This window comes from Lonchura striata, chromosome 17 (genome assembly GCF_046129695.1).
Source record: "Lonchura striata isolate bLonStr1 chromosome 17, bLonStr1.mat, whole genome shotgun sequence".
Classification (NCBI taxonomy): Eukaryota; Metazoa; Chordata; class Aves; order Passeriformes; family Estrildidae; genus Lonchura; species Lonchura striata.
The window spans coordinates 1,514,419-1,528,204 of NC_134619.1; the positions used below are offsets into that span (position 1 = coordinate 1,514,419).

At 52.1% G+C, this 13,786-nt stretch overlaps 1 protein-coding gene across 1 annotated transcript; it reads right to left on the reverse strand.

The window, feature by feature from the left end:
- Positions 1-1,145: 1,145 nt before the first annotated feature.
- SALL4 (spalt like transcription factor 4) lies at positions 1,146-13,509 on the reverse strand. Its single transcript, XM_021534037.2, has 4 exons — positions 13,368-13,509; positions 3,615-6,137; positions 2,728-3,035; positions 1,146-1,658 (listed from the first exon to the last, which is right to left on the reverse strand). The coding sequence occupies exons 1-4, from the start codon at positions 13,435-13,437 to the stop codon at positions 1,245-1,247; spliced, it is 3,315 nt and encodes a 1,104-aa protein (XP_021389712.1). The 5' UTR covers positions 13,438-13,509; the 3' UTR covers positions 1,146-1,244.
- Between the last annotated feature and the right edge of the window lie 277 nt (positions 13,510-13,786).

Sequence of the window (13,786 nt, forward strand, 5' to 3'; positions counted from 1 at the left end):
TTCACATAGTGCATGGAAGCATCTGCTCGAATCTCAGTCATTACAGTGGTCATTATTAGAAAAAATAGACACTACAACTACAAAAGGAAAAAAATGAGGTAGATAACTTAGAATCCAGATGACTATCCCAGCAACCTTCATACAACACACATGAATCATTAATTACCATTTTGGTGGAATGCAGGCTGACAGACCACCAAAAAAGCCTTAATGACCAGAGTAGGAATGCCATCCAAAAACCCACAAAACATTTAACCTAAGCATGAATACTTCATATTTAAATACAGGTTTACATAGACTGATCTCCTAAATTACCCAAACGAAAAAAAAAAAAAAAAAGTCTCTTGCTAAGGAAACCAGTTCCCATGGCAAATTGCAACAGTCACCTGAGATTCCTTGCAGAGCTTTCAGACCTGACTTCCCAAGGCAAGCCTTCCCTTTCAAGAGGAGACAACAATAAAAAAAAAAGTATATACATACCCACCCATGCTTGTTTGGGGCTCTTGGTATTGAAATAAAACATCTAGGAAAAACTGCACATCTTTGGAAGCAGGAATTTTGGCACTATACTTGAAGGACTGTCCTAGTAGTAGTATTAAATAAGCAGCAGTCAACAACACAATTAATTACTTAATAGCAGTGACTAAAGAAAAACAGCAACTTCCTTTTCATAGAACTTCTGAGGCAAAAAAACCAAAGGAATTAAAAAAAAAAAAACCAACTTTGTAGTTTTCATAGCAATTATTAAGAAAAAGTACATTCAGAAACCACACAGAGCCAAAAATCCAAACAGAAAAATTCTAAGAGGGTGGCAGACATTCTAGGATATTTACCCGCATCAATAGTTTCCATTTCTCATCAGTAAATAGAAGCTTTTCCATCAACAGTAGGTTGTTTCCACTCTATTCAAAACCCCCATTATCACTCTAAACAAAGAGGTAAATAGTCTAACCTTTGGAATTTCAAGTTGTAGAAACTTCTGTAAGGCTTGTACACATTAAAGTCACACGTAAGAACTACTTTGCAAGACCCGCATCTTTCCAAATAGAAGGAAATCCTATTCTTTATTAATTACTATTTGCAAAGCAACGTCATGATTGTACTCTGGGCAACTCTTACAAAGACAACCATAAAATCATTTGCACGTTGATAGGAAAATAGGAGGCCGAAGTGGAATCTCTTAAAAATATATGTTTGCGTCTATATATATTTGTTCTTTGTGTAGGTCAACTCCTCTCGAGTCTTTAGCTAACGGCGATTTTGTTCTCCTCCAGGAAGAGAGGGAACTGGTGTTTTGGCACACTGTCTGCAGCAGCGCCGCCCGCCTTCTCCGCCTCCGAGGCGGCGCCAGCCTGGCCCGGGTCCGCCTTGGAGGCCGGGCCGGAGTTCACGGGCGAGCCCCCGGGCACGGGCACGGGCAGGGCCCCGCTCTGGATCACCGAGATCTCGTTGGTTTTCACGGCCAGCCCGTTGCTGAGCACGGCCGCGTACTGGTTCCACACGGCGGGGTCGATGCTCACCGAGGGCGCCACCATCTCCTTGGGGAACATCTCCGACACCTTCTTGGGGTCGTTGCCCAGCAGGGCCATGGGGTTATCGATGGACAGCCGCCTGCCCCGCCTGGCCGAGTTGTTCCACATGTGGGTTCCTACGTGGACCTTCCGGAGAGGGGGGGAAGCAAAGAGAATCGTTAATGCTGCAGCTCTTCCATGGCGCACCCGAATTCTACTTTGCTTGCAGCCAAGTAGCCCAGAGAAGTCAGGCTTGCTCCGTTTGCATTCTGGTAAATATTAAGTTGGGCGATTCTTGTAAGAGCTCCCTTCCTGGCACGTGTAAGACACAGTCATTCACTGTCTGACATCACCGTGGCTCTCTGGAGTTGGCTGCTAGAGGGCTTAGAGGACAGTTTTACACTCGGAATAAGCGCTGTTGGCAAAGACACCCTCTCTCTGCCCAAAACAGAAACCACATTATCTGCTGCAAACAGACCATACTGAAAAAAAATGCTGGGTAATGCAAAAAAAACCCCAAAAAACACTAAGTAATTTGGCAGAGAGGTTCATTTAAGCTGAAATCTTCCACACCACATTCTGCTGGTGCTTCCAGCAAGGCACTGCAGAGTATTTTCTCTCCCTCCCCATCAGCATTTATGCAAGAGGACTGAAGAGCTTGAAGAGGTTCCCACAGGGAGGGAAAAGCCTCTGTGCAAGTGAGGGAGCTGAATCCCTCACAGGGCAAATGGATTCATCTGGCAAAGGGACAGACTCACAGCACTTCTTCAGCATGTGCTTAGCCACAATCCCCAAGCACTTTCTGCCATCTCAGGATTATCCTAGTTTATCCCTTCTCATCTCACAAAATTTCAAGCAGCGCAGTGTAATGCATTTACTCAGCAGGCAGCGTTTTGTAGCAGTCTATGGAATGCTTATGTCTTGACACATCCAAATCCAAATTAAAAAAGAAAGCAATCTGCTTAGTGAGTGCTAAGCCTCCCCTTCCATCCCAAAAGGAAAGTCAAGGACGGCAGCAAAGACCTGTGGGTGATCTCAGTAGCACACAAAAAACTGTGTGGAAAAAGTCAGGAAGGAGACAAGGGTCAAAAGTAAGTATTCGAGGAACTAAAAGAAAATCAGTGCTGTCTCAGAGGCAGGTCAAATATCAGAAACAGCCTTTCCATCTCTAGTCTTAGTCTCAGAGACCAAGGAGATGACAACAGACAGGACCCACCTTCAGGTTTCCTTTGGTGGTGAAGGCTCTCCCACAGATGGTGCAGGCAAAGGGCTTCTCCCCGGTGTGGGTGCGCTCGTGGATCTGCAGGGCGCTGGCAGAGGAGAAGTTCTTCCCACAGGTAGTGCAGATGTGCTGTTTGGCAGGACGGCAGAACTTGGGGCGTGGCACCAGCAGAGGGGCGACCCCAGGGGACAGAGCTGGAGGGCCAATGAAGTGGCCAGTGCTGAGGGGACGATCGCTGGGCAGCTCCATTTTTATCAGGGCTGGTGGGGCTCTGACAAAAGCAGCTGGAATACTGCTTCGACCTGGAAAGAAAGCAAAGGTGATGCTTATCCCAGCCTAATTCTGCTGCCAAACTTAAGCCTGGCTGAGACTCCAGGCCCCGCCTTTGAAGCTGTGTGTGCCTGAAGAGCACATCTGCAGAGGGCACCACACTTCCCAGGATACCCTAAAACTGATTAGTTCATTCCTGGGTTTGTTGGTGAGATTGAAATACAAAATCTTCCGGCCACATTTAGATCGACCCTAACACCTCAATGCTAAAGAGCCTGAAAACCCCACAAACTATTTTAGGGTCTCCATGTCACACTCCTGGGATAAGCAGTTTTCCCTTAAAACACAAATGTGTATTTTTAAAGAACTATAAGGACATGTTAAGTGGGCCCATGAAAGACAGAGAGGGCACAGTCTGCATTAATTTTAAGGAGATGACAGCAGTTAAGCCTTTGAATTTTGGGTCTTAATCAGGAAAACTTTACAGGGCCTTATCCAAACAGAGCAGGAAGAGGGGAAAGCTGAGCAAGTTTTGTTCTACTGCTGGTCCTTTTAGGATTGATTTCCTACTGCCCCACCCCAAATCCCTGGCAGCATTTTGCCTTGCTCACCATATTCTCCATTTGCAAAGTGTAGCCCAGGCTCTTCCTTAATGACCTTGCGACCAATATTGCCGTAGGTTAAATCCAACGCGCCGACAACCCCTTCCACTTCTGCAGGAGCATTCTCGGGAGCCTCCGACTTGCTGCCCGTGCCTGCATCCTCCTGGGTGTTGAAGGCAGGCGACTTGGACCTGACGCTCTCAGCCTGGCTGTTGGCCGGGGACGGCGCCTGCAGGGACGCGGCCTCGGAGGCGGCGGGGCTCCTGCCGTTCTGGTAGTCGGCGTCACCCGCCACCGAGGACGAGTCGTTGGTCATGCCATCGCTCTCTGCCGAGCCGTTGTCGCTGGACTTGAGGCTGCTCTGCCGCTGCAAGCTCAGAGAGGAGGCGACCATCTTCATCTGGTTCTCCAGCGCTGCAACCCCTGAGAAGGCGGGCGACTCTGACTGCGCATCGTACGGAGTGGGAGGCTTGGAAGAGCTCCTGGGGCCATCCTGAGAGTCCACGTCGTCTTCCATGTCTATGCTTTCCACCGTCTCCTCCGGGCGCCCGACGTCTCCGTTCTTCTCGGGCGCGGCGGCCTCGGCCTCGGCGCTGTCGCAGGGGGGTTCTGGCATCGGCGTGTTGGGGATCTGCCCGCCCATGTGCATGCGGATGTGCTGCTGCAGCACCACGGCATTGGTGAACTTCTTCTGGCAAATGGGGCACGAATGCTGCATCTTCAAGGGGGTATTGGCCCGGTGGACGCCGTAGTGGGTTTTAAGGTTCCCTTTAGTGGAGAAGGCACGGCCGCAGATCTTGCACTTGAAGGGCCTCTCCCCAGTGTGGGTGCGGTAATGCATTTTCAGCGAGCTCTGGCAGCTCAGCACTCTGTGGCAGATCAGGCACTCGTTGGGGTCAGCAGTGGATTTGTCGATATTTTCAACCAGCTGCTGGAGCTTTGATGTCTCTGAGCCTTGCTCGTTTGACCCACCTACGTGGAAGATGCTCACGCTGCAGGCAGCTTGTGGTGAGCTCAAGCTCTGCTCCGTTCCCGACTCGTGACCGACCGCCCCCGACGAGGAGGAGCCACCCTCGCTTTCGGGAGAGGGCCTTGACTGCAGCTCGCTTGAGAACGGACCAGGCAGAGCCTCCTTGATGCCTGCCAGGCTGGAGATGCTCTGAGGCGCGCCGCTGGCCACGGAGGTAGGCAGAGTTGTTAGGAGAGGTTTGCTGTCCACAATCAGGTTGGACTCATCCAGTGGCACAGACATCCCGTACGGGATTCCAGTGCTGGTAGGAACATTGTCCAGGTGCTCAGGAACTGGGTAAGGATTCATCTTTATGTGGGGGTACTTGTCTTTGTGACGCTGAAAATGCACTTTGAGGTTTCCTTTGGTCGTGAAGCGGTTCCCACAGATGTTGCATTTATAGGGTCTTTCCCCAGTGTGGGAGCGGAGGTGGATCTGCAGGGCACTGTCGTTGCCAAAGACCTTCCCACAGAATTTACACTTGTGTTTGAAGAACGGCTCCTCTGCGTTCGGTTTGCTTTCAGACACGCTGATGTTGGGGGGCTTCCCCTTGCCCTTCTTGGCAGAATCCATCACAGACGAGACGGCCGAAAGCGGGTTCTGGAAGATGACCGAGCCGGAGGACTGAGGTAGCAAAGGATTTGGGAACTGAGAGATGGAGCCGGGGAGGCCTCGGCTCCCCTCTGGCTTCAGGGGGAAGGAGGAGGAGAGCCCAGCAGCCAGCGAGCTGGCGGCCGCAATGCCAGTGTTCGAGTGAGGTAGTTTTCCTTGCTTCAAGGACTCCAGCGACAGGCTCTGGCTCCCCGCCTTCTGCCCGATTAAAGCCACGGCAGCCGAGAGCTGCTGGGACATGTGGGCACCCAGAGCCTTGAGCGGGTCAGTAGCAGCTGCTATGGAGGGGTGCAGGGCGTGGGGAGCCATCATGGCAATCTGGATGCGGATCTGCTCCGTCAGCTGGATCTGCTGGAGCTGCTGCTGCTGCAAGCACACCAGCTGCTCCAGGATCATGGGGATGGCATTGAAGCCCGCCGCCGAGGAGGAGATGGCGTCGGACGCCCGCTGGTTCACGGCCACCTTGGTGCCGCGGATGGTCTGCAGAGTCACGTTAGTGTTTGGTACTTTGGCTTTGGGTAGATAGCTTAGGCTGGCAGCCGCAGGCGTGAGGGGGGGCTCTATTTTAAGGTACATTCCTCCTACCGGTTCAGCGTCCATTTTTCCTTCTCTCTTTTCCACAGAGCCAGTGCAGCCCTTGGCCTGAACGTCCTTGCGTGTCCTGCCATCCACTCGGTCGCCTGGGAAGGTCCCCAGAGGAGCCTCGGAGAAGCTCTCGGGGGGGACTGTTCCCTCACTGTCGTTCATGATTAGAACAGGCGGATTTTTAGTGCAATTTTTCTTATGCTCAAGGAATTCGGAGAGAACAAAGAATTCTGCACAGCATTTCTCACAGATTTTGGTTTCCTCCGTGCGGCACCTTTTGGAACTCATTTCACCATCTCTATCACCTGGGACGTCTTGTGGACTCCCTTAAAATAAAAGAAAGTCACATTATTAATTGGTAGATTTAGACCAAGCATTCCCTATTAAGATCACTGACTGCACCTGAATTGCAAGTTAAAGTACATGACACTGGAATCAAGTTTGCAGATCAGTCTGAAGTTCTGCTCTTTGTTTTGAGGCCAATTCCTTCACAATTCAAAATTAATCTGCATCTCAGTTCAGTTTACGAGAAAAAACATATTTTAAAAGGACTCTCACAAGGCTCAATGAAAAGGGATTTCGAAAAAATCTCTTTTCATACAGGTAAAAATCCCCTGGAACAGTTCTGCAAGGCAGCACCTGCAACAGCTTAAAAGGAACACCAGGACAGAGGAGGCATTGAAACACTGAGCAAAACACCACACACGAGTTATCTGTTACCACATGTTTACACTTCAGGTCCTAATTCTTTGTTACCCACCTCTCAAAAATTCATACAAGATCGTTGACACAGGAATTTTGAGCAATTCTGACTGTACCGATCTAAACGACTTTTGCTTTATCATTATGAAAATAATTACAACCCAAGAGGGCTGACAACAGCAAAGCAATGCCAATAATTAGCTCTAAAATCCTTTGAAAGCCAACACACCCCAAGCAGTAATCTCTACATGGACACAGTAGCACAGACGTGATTAAATTTCGGAACTTGACACTGGAGAATGCCCGTCCATTGATACTTATGAGAATTAAAATATAATACAAGTAACAAGTCCTGCTTGCAAAACTACACCAAGGCATTTCCGACCTCGTACGAGGCCTCCTTCAAGTGCACCCACAACTCACCCACTTCTGGGAAGGGGCAGGGAAAGCCAAGCTGGGCTCCAAGTCCACTCCTGCCCTTCCACCACCAGCACACCACAGCTCAGAATGAGCAGAATTTGCACGTGGGGAAAAAAGAAAAAAAAAAAAAATCGGGGAAATATCTGAACTGCAAGAGGTTAAGAGAAATGATAACCAAAACAGGATGTTTTTGCTCAGCCTTGCCATCCCTCAAACAACAAACTCTCAGCCCACTGGAGGCAGGGCAGGGCTCAGGGCAGCAGTGCTCAGGAGGGAAAAGCTCCAGAGATGGGCAGGCAGAAAGGGCTGGGGCAGGACTCCAGCCCCGTGGGCTGAGACTCGCTGGAGCTGACTGGATCTGCCCTAATTTGAAGGGTGCCAAGGCTGCAGTGGGCACAGGCCAGCGGTGTCACCCCTCTGTCCTGCCCAGACCTCCTGGCTCCAGCCCGGTCCCCCATGCCCCCGGCATGGAAGAGCTGAAGCTCAGCAGCTCCTTGTGGCTTTGGTTTGTGCAAAGTGTGGGCAAACCACACCCGGGTGTGTCCTGAACGTGGAGGGGACCATGTCCAGGTGACAACTGGAGCTCGTTACCCTGCTGGAGGGGGTGGAAAACCACTCTGAGGGAGGATATTGCAAACTCTGCCATTTCTCACCTCAACAAGGGCACTGTGTGTGCTCAACAAAGCCAGCTTCAACTGTTTAATGTTGTGTGGCACGAAGAGCTTGTGAAAATTTACTTTTAAAAATAAACATTTGATCAATAACAAAAACTCCCAAGTATCAGAGGCCTGCTCTGCTGTGATCTGCAGAGCAATAAATCCAAACCTGCACAAGTCCTTGAACGGGGAGGAAGGGAGTTCTCAGCAGCTATGTTTGGATGCCTCCCATTTAAACAGGGAAAATTAAACACTTCCCCTTCAGCCCAAATAAGTCCTGTAAGTGAAAGAAACAAGAATGGCAGCAGGCATTTCCCATCCCAGGTATCATTAAAGTGATGTCTCTAAAGCTGATTTAACTCTAAAAACACAGAGAAGTCCAGCCTGCAGACAAGTACTACTACACAATTCAGAACTTTGTTGTCAACAGAGTCAACCAGGATCAAGAACAAATTATTTTAAACTCATTTTGCACGAGTCTGAGTAGATATACTTGGAAAAAAGGTATCTAGATTAAAAAAAAAAGACAAACTTCCAGAACTACTCTACACTGGTTTGAGAGGTTTTGACTTTCCTATTTCATGCAGTACACTAAAACATGAAAACCTCTTTTCCATGTCCTTAAGTGTTTGGGGCTTTCCCAGTCCCATCTCCCAGGCAGAACGACATTGTTTCCACATCACAAAATATTAAAAAATAAACCTCAGCTTTTACTTTTTCCAGTGGCACAAAAACAGTGTACACCAAACACTGTTGCCCACCCCTCAGGAGATATTCCAGGATAATGTCTAGACAAGTCCTCAAACTTTAACTGCTTCAAAGCATCTGATCATTTATCTCCTTTCCCTTGATAAAACTTCTTATTTTTCTACTTCTGTGCTGATAAGATCACACTGAATTCAATGCCCCTTTCCCAATCTCCAGCACAGCTCACACTCCTCATTTTCATAATTCTGAGGCTCTCTGGTAACTTCTGTGGTTCCGAGCAGCAGTTGTCATCTCAGAGAAAGGAACTCCAGTACACTGAAGGTCCCTGTGCTGGGCAGCAGAGGTTGGCAGCCCTGCCCTGTCACATATTTTCGTGTCCCTGAAGCATTAGCTTAACTCTGAATAAATTCAATTCAGAGCTTTGAAACGACTTGCTGCATGGCAAATAGAGAAGTCATGCATTATTTTCCCTTTTGCCTTAAAGAAAGGGTTTTAGATAAATTCACAAGCAGGACGCTGGGTTATTTTACAGTAGCTGGAATAACAAAGGAGCAATTGACTATTTCTGTAAAAAACCCAACAGCTCCTGTGAAACCCATCGTGATTTGTAACCTCCTCTGCCAGCCCAAGTGCTGCCATCAGAGCACCTCGGGCACCCGAGCCCAGCAGAGAAATGAAAGAACGGGCTGAGCTCGGGGCTGCCCACGCCAGGAGGGCAGCTCTGCCCACCCCGGATTTATTTATCCATCAGTGAAATGAAAGAACGGGCTGAGCTCGGGGCTGCCCACGCCAGGAGGGCAGCTCTGCCCACCCAGGATTTATTTATCCATCAGTGAAATGAAAGAACGGGCTGAGCTCGGGGCTGCCCATGCCAGGAAGGCAGCTCTGCCCACCCAGGATTTACCCAGCTCTGCCCTGCCAGGCAATTCCTCGTGCACTTCACTTAACCCTCTCCAAAGGCTTCCCAGGGACAGGACTTCTACTGTGGTTTTTTTGGTTTTTTTTTATCTCCCCACCCCCGAATTTCAGGAATGTTATCTCTCAGCATCTAGTTATCCAATAAGTTAGAAGAATGCAGTAAACCCAGCAGGGGGGTTAGATTGAATCACTGGCAAATGGATGGATAAAATCCACTATTGTGTAGGACAAGGCAGTCATCGACAAGGAAGGCTGATAAAATCCACACTGCTTGAATTTTTATTTTTTTTTTAAGGAAAACAGTAAAAGGAGTGAAGTAAATCTGGTTTGATGTGATTTCAAGCAGGGTGCTGCTGGCCTATCACTCATCTAGGCCATTAATGACTTTTTTTCTCAACTTTATTTCACTTGACTTAGAGTAAAACACAACTCAAGCTTTCCCACCCACTTTTTTAAATGAAGAGTTTTAATACCTTTGGTGAGGTTACTTTCCCCACAGCTTACACTTGATCAACTACTTTTACTTTAAGGTTAACAAAAACCATGCACTTCCCCGGTTTAAATTAACTCGTGAAGGATTGATTACCCACCCTCCACTCCTGACACAAACCCTCTGCCATGAGCTCGCTGTCGCTCTCAGGGTCGCGCTTCCCTGATGCTTTTATTCTCCAAAGGAGAGGACTGCCAAAAAACTCCAAACTGCCCCAAATCGCCCTTCTCCTACTATCAAACACCATTCAACTGCGACAAAAATCACTTTCTTGACTAAGATGCACAACTGACAACTTGCAGAGCTACTCCAAAGGCCTCGATGCTTTCTAGGCTGAATCCATCAGCTGCCTTTTCCTACCCAAGAACGAGGCAGAATCGCGCATCACCCACAATCACCAGCATTTCACGGGCTTGCGGCCTCTCTCTCAAGCCTTTAATTAATTATCTACTTACTAATTCCCCCTTTGGCCTATCCACAACTTCAAGCGACACATCCAGCTGGAAGGCAGAACAAACCAGAGCGGTTGTGAAGGGCAGAGCCGGCGCTGAAAGGCGCGGGGAGCGGCGGCGCTGCCCGCGGGGGCTCCGGGCTGCCGGCCCCGCTCCGGGCCGGTACTCGCGGCCCCGCTCCGGTACTCGCGGCCCCGGAGCTGCCGGGGCCGGTCGGTGGAGGGCACTCACGGCCCGCCGGGCCGCCGCCGCCCCGGGCGGGGCCGCCGCCGCCCCGGCACCCACCGGAGCCGCCGGCCGGCCCCGCACACCGCGACCCACAACCACGGGGGTCGCTCCGGCCGGCCCCCAGCCCGCCGCCCCCCGAGCCCCCCGGCCCGGAGCGCACTTAAACACTCGCACGGTGCTCGGGAGCGAGCTAAACGGCACAAACCCCGCTGCCAAGGTCAATTGCATGAGAGTCCTAATTGTGAGCCTGACATCAACTTACCACCCACAGCAAGCAGGAGGAGGCAAAGGTTAGAGCAGCAGCTCTGTCAAAACGTCACACGCCGCCCGAGCGCGGCGAAAGGGCTCCATCCCTGCTACGAATATAATGTTTCACTTACGTAAAAGGAAAAGCAAGCCGGGCATCGCCCCCCTCCGCCCCCCGGCACCCTCTCCCCCTTCCCGGGGCTGCGGCACCCCGGGGATGCTCCCGCACCCCGGGGATGCTCCCGCACCCCGGGGATGCTCCCGCACCCCGGGGATGCTCCCGCACCCCGGGGATGCTCCCGCACCCCGGCGCTCCCGGCCACCCTCGCCAGCGCCTTCGGGCAACCGAGACAAACCTAAGATCAACCACCACAAAACTCGGGCTTTCCTTGTTCAACCTTTCCTCCTCCAACATCCCTCTCCAGTTCTACAGAGCTCGGCACACGAATCGGAGATACAATTGAAGCAAAGCTACGCTAATTTTACCCTAAGGAGGAAAAAAAAAAAAAAAAAGTTGCAGTTTGATACTGTATTTTTAAGAATGAATCCGATTTTTAATGGCAGCAATCCAGCACAATAGGCATTTTCAAGCCCTTTGTGGAAATGCTAATTTCCAGTATGTAGCATTATTCCCCTGTGACCACCTGCTGATTTTTTGACCTGTTAATGGATCCCCAGGTTCGCGGGACACTTTAACCCGCTGCATTGTTCACAGAGGTGGGTCCCAAATCGCTCTGCGAAAAAAGGGAATGCTTGCAAAAAAGGAGATAAGGGCTTGATTTTATTATTACGAGTATGTGTATATCCTCGCTAATGCCCCAGACAAATCCCTGCGGAATTTCGACTTTGTTATTCAACTTCATCACTTATTATTTACGGGCACACCTGGAGCGGGGAATATCAAGACTTATTTGGGAGATTGGCGGGCGGTCCGAGCCGTCGGAGCCGCAGCCTCGGGTTGCATTTCGGAGAGCGGAGATCCCGCACGGATCAGTGCGGGACCTGCCCCGACCCCCCAAATCCACAGCACCCCACGAGCAGCAGGAGAATCCCCCGGGCGGCGCCACAGCTTCCGCAGATCCGCCGGCCTGGGCGGCCGCCGAGGGCTCCCGGAGGGATTTCATCCCGCGTTTGGTTGTTAAAATTGAGAACGGGAGGGGGAGGAAAAAAAAAAAAAAAAAAAAAGCCCGAACAACAATAACAAAAAAGCAGCTGGCCATTGCCCCGGAGAGCGCGGTGTGGAGCGATCCTCCCTCCCTCCCGCACGCCTCCCCCGCCCCAGCGCCGCATCAGGAGTGATTAACCCTTTTGTTTCAGCGCGGGGCCGGAGGTGCCTTTCCAGCAGCGGGCAGAGATTTACATGTGGAAACATCACCTCCATCCCCCCAACCTAACCATATGCACAAAGGAAAACAGTCATGCATTAAACATGGGATTTATTGCCTTCTGGCCAGCATGCTGTTTCTTAAGTCACCATTAACCGGACCCAACAATTGCACATTTCGACTCAAAGAAGAGAAGGGGGAGGAGGGGGGAAAAAAAAAAAAAAATTAAAGAGCCCGAACCTCCTGCGGGCTGGGAATAAGCAGCTCCCGTAACGTGCGTGGGTTTCGATCAGTTCTAGGCACGGAAACAAAACCAGTCCCAAAAGCAAGCAAACATCCCAAAGAAAGTTCTTGGGGGGCACATTCGGGCACAACAACCGCAACAACTCCGAACAAACTGTCCCCATCCGGGCGGGCCGTGCCTTCCTCCCGCCGCATTCCGGCCGGGAGCGGGACGGGCACCGCGGAGCGTCCCGAGCTCCGCTCCGAGCACCGAGGGAGCGATCGCGGCGGGCCCGGGAGCCGCGGGTCCCGCAGCCGGCTCGGGAAGATGCTGCTCCGGGAGCCCGGGCCCGCTCCCGCGGGGGACCGGCGAGTGCCCCCGTCCCTTCCCCCGCCCCACCGGCAGCTCCCGGCCGATTTCAGGCAGAATTTCTGCTTTTCCCGAACGCGGCCCCGAAATGCGAGCTCCCCGAAGATGGGGAGAGCGCTCCGCGGTGGCGAGTCCCCCACGCCGCCCAAATACAAAGCGCTCGCGCACACCCCGCATTAGCTCACCGGAGTTATTTTAGGAAGTCGGAAATCAAAGATGGCTGGAGGTCAAGCTACAAAAGGTCCAGGGCGATTGTGATCTCCAACAAAAATAGTCCGAGCGTGGAAGTTTTTCCCCCCGTTTTCTATTTTTTTTTTTTTAAACCCCACAAAAATTCTCATCGAACTCCCGACAAAGTGCTAAGCACACCGAGGAAACCCAGCCCGAGCCATTTCCTACCCCTCCGAAGTTCTCGGTAATTTCTCCCCCTGCTCCCCCACCCCTTACCCCCATCCCCCCAACTCCCTCCGCCTGGGGAGGCTTTGGGGTTCCCCTCCCGCGCGGCCGCGGCCCCACGCGGGACCCGGCGGAGGCTCCGCGGGCGCGGGGGGAGCGTGCGGGGCATCGCGGGGCAGCCGCCCAAAGCCGAACCCCCCCAAAAATAACGAGGAGCCCGCGCCTCGCTCAGCCCCGCGGGGGAGTTGGGCCCCCCAAAAAATCCGGGGCGAGCCGAGGGTCGGCTCCTGGCGGAGCCCGCGGGGGGAAAGGCGCGGGGGCGAAGCACGAGGGTGGAAAAAGCCCCCCGGGAAGCGCCCCTCGCTCCCCGCCGCCTCCGCGCATCAGCCGAGCCGCGGCCGCCCCGCGCCCCTCTGCGCTCACCACTTGCAGCATCTGGGGGCTGCTCCTCGGAGTTGATGTGCTGGGGCTTCGCCTGCTTCCGTCGCGACATGGTGCACCAGCATCGGGAGCGTGCAATAGTAGCAATTATTTTCCTCTTCACAACAAATTCCTAGAGTTGGGAAATTTGGGCGGAATGCGCATGTCAGAGTAATTATTATTATCAATAATGCATTGCGATTTATCATGGGTCCCTGACGGCTGATTGGCCTGAGTCCAAGGGCTCACAGATTATTCAAATCAGCCCCATTGATCCGCGCAGCGGGGCACGCTGGGCCATGTAGTCCCCGCGCCCGGCCCGCCCCGGCGGGCGACAAAGGCGAGAGCCCCGCGGGGCCGCGGCCGCCCCGCTAAACAAACAGCGCGGCTCTCCGCCCGCATGGGACGCTGCCTCTGCTGTC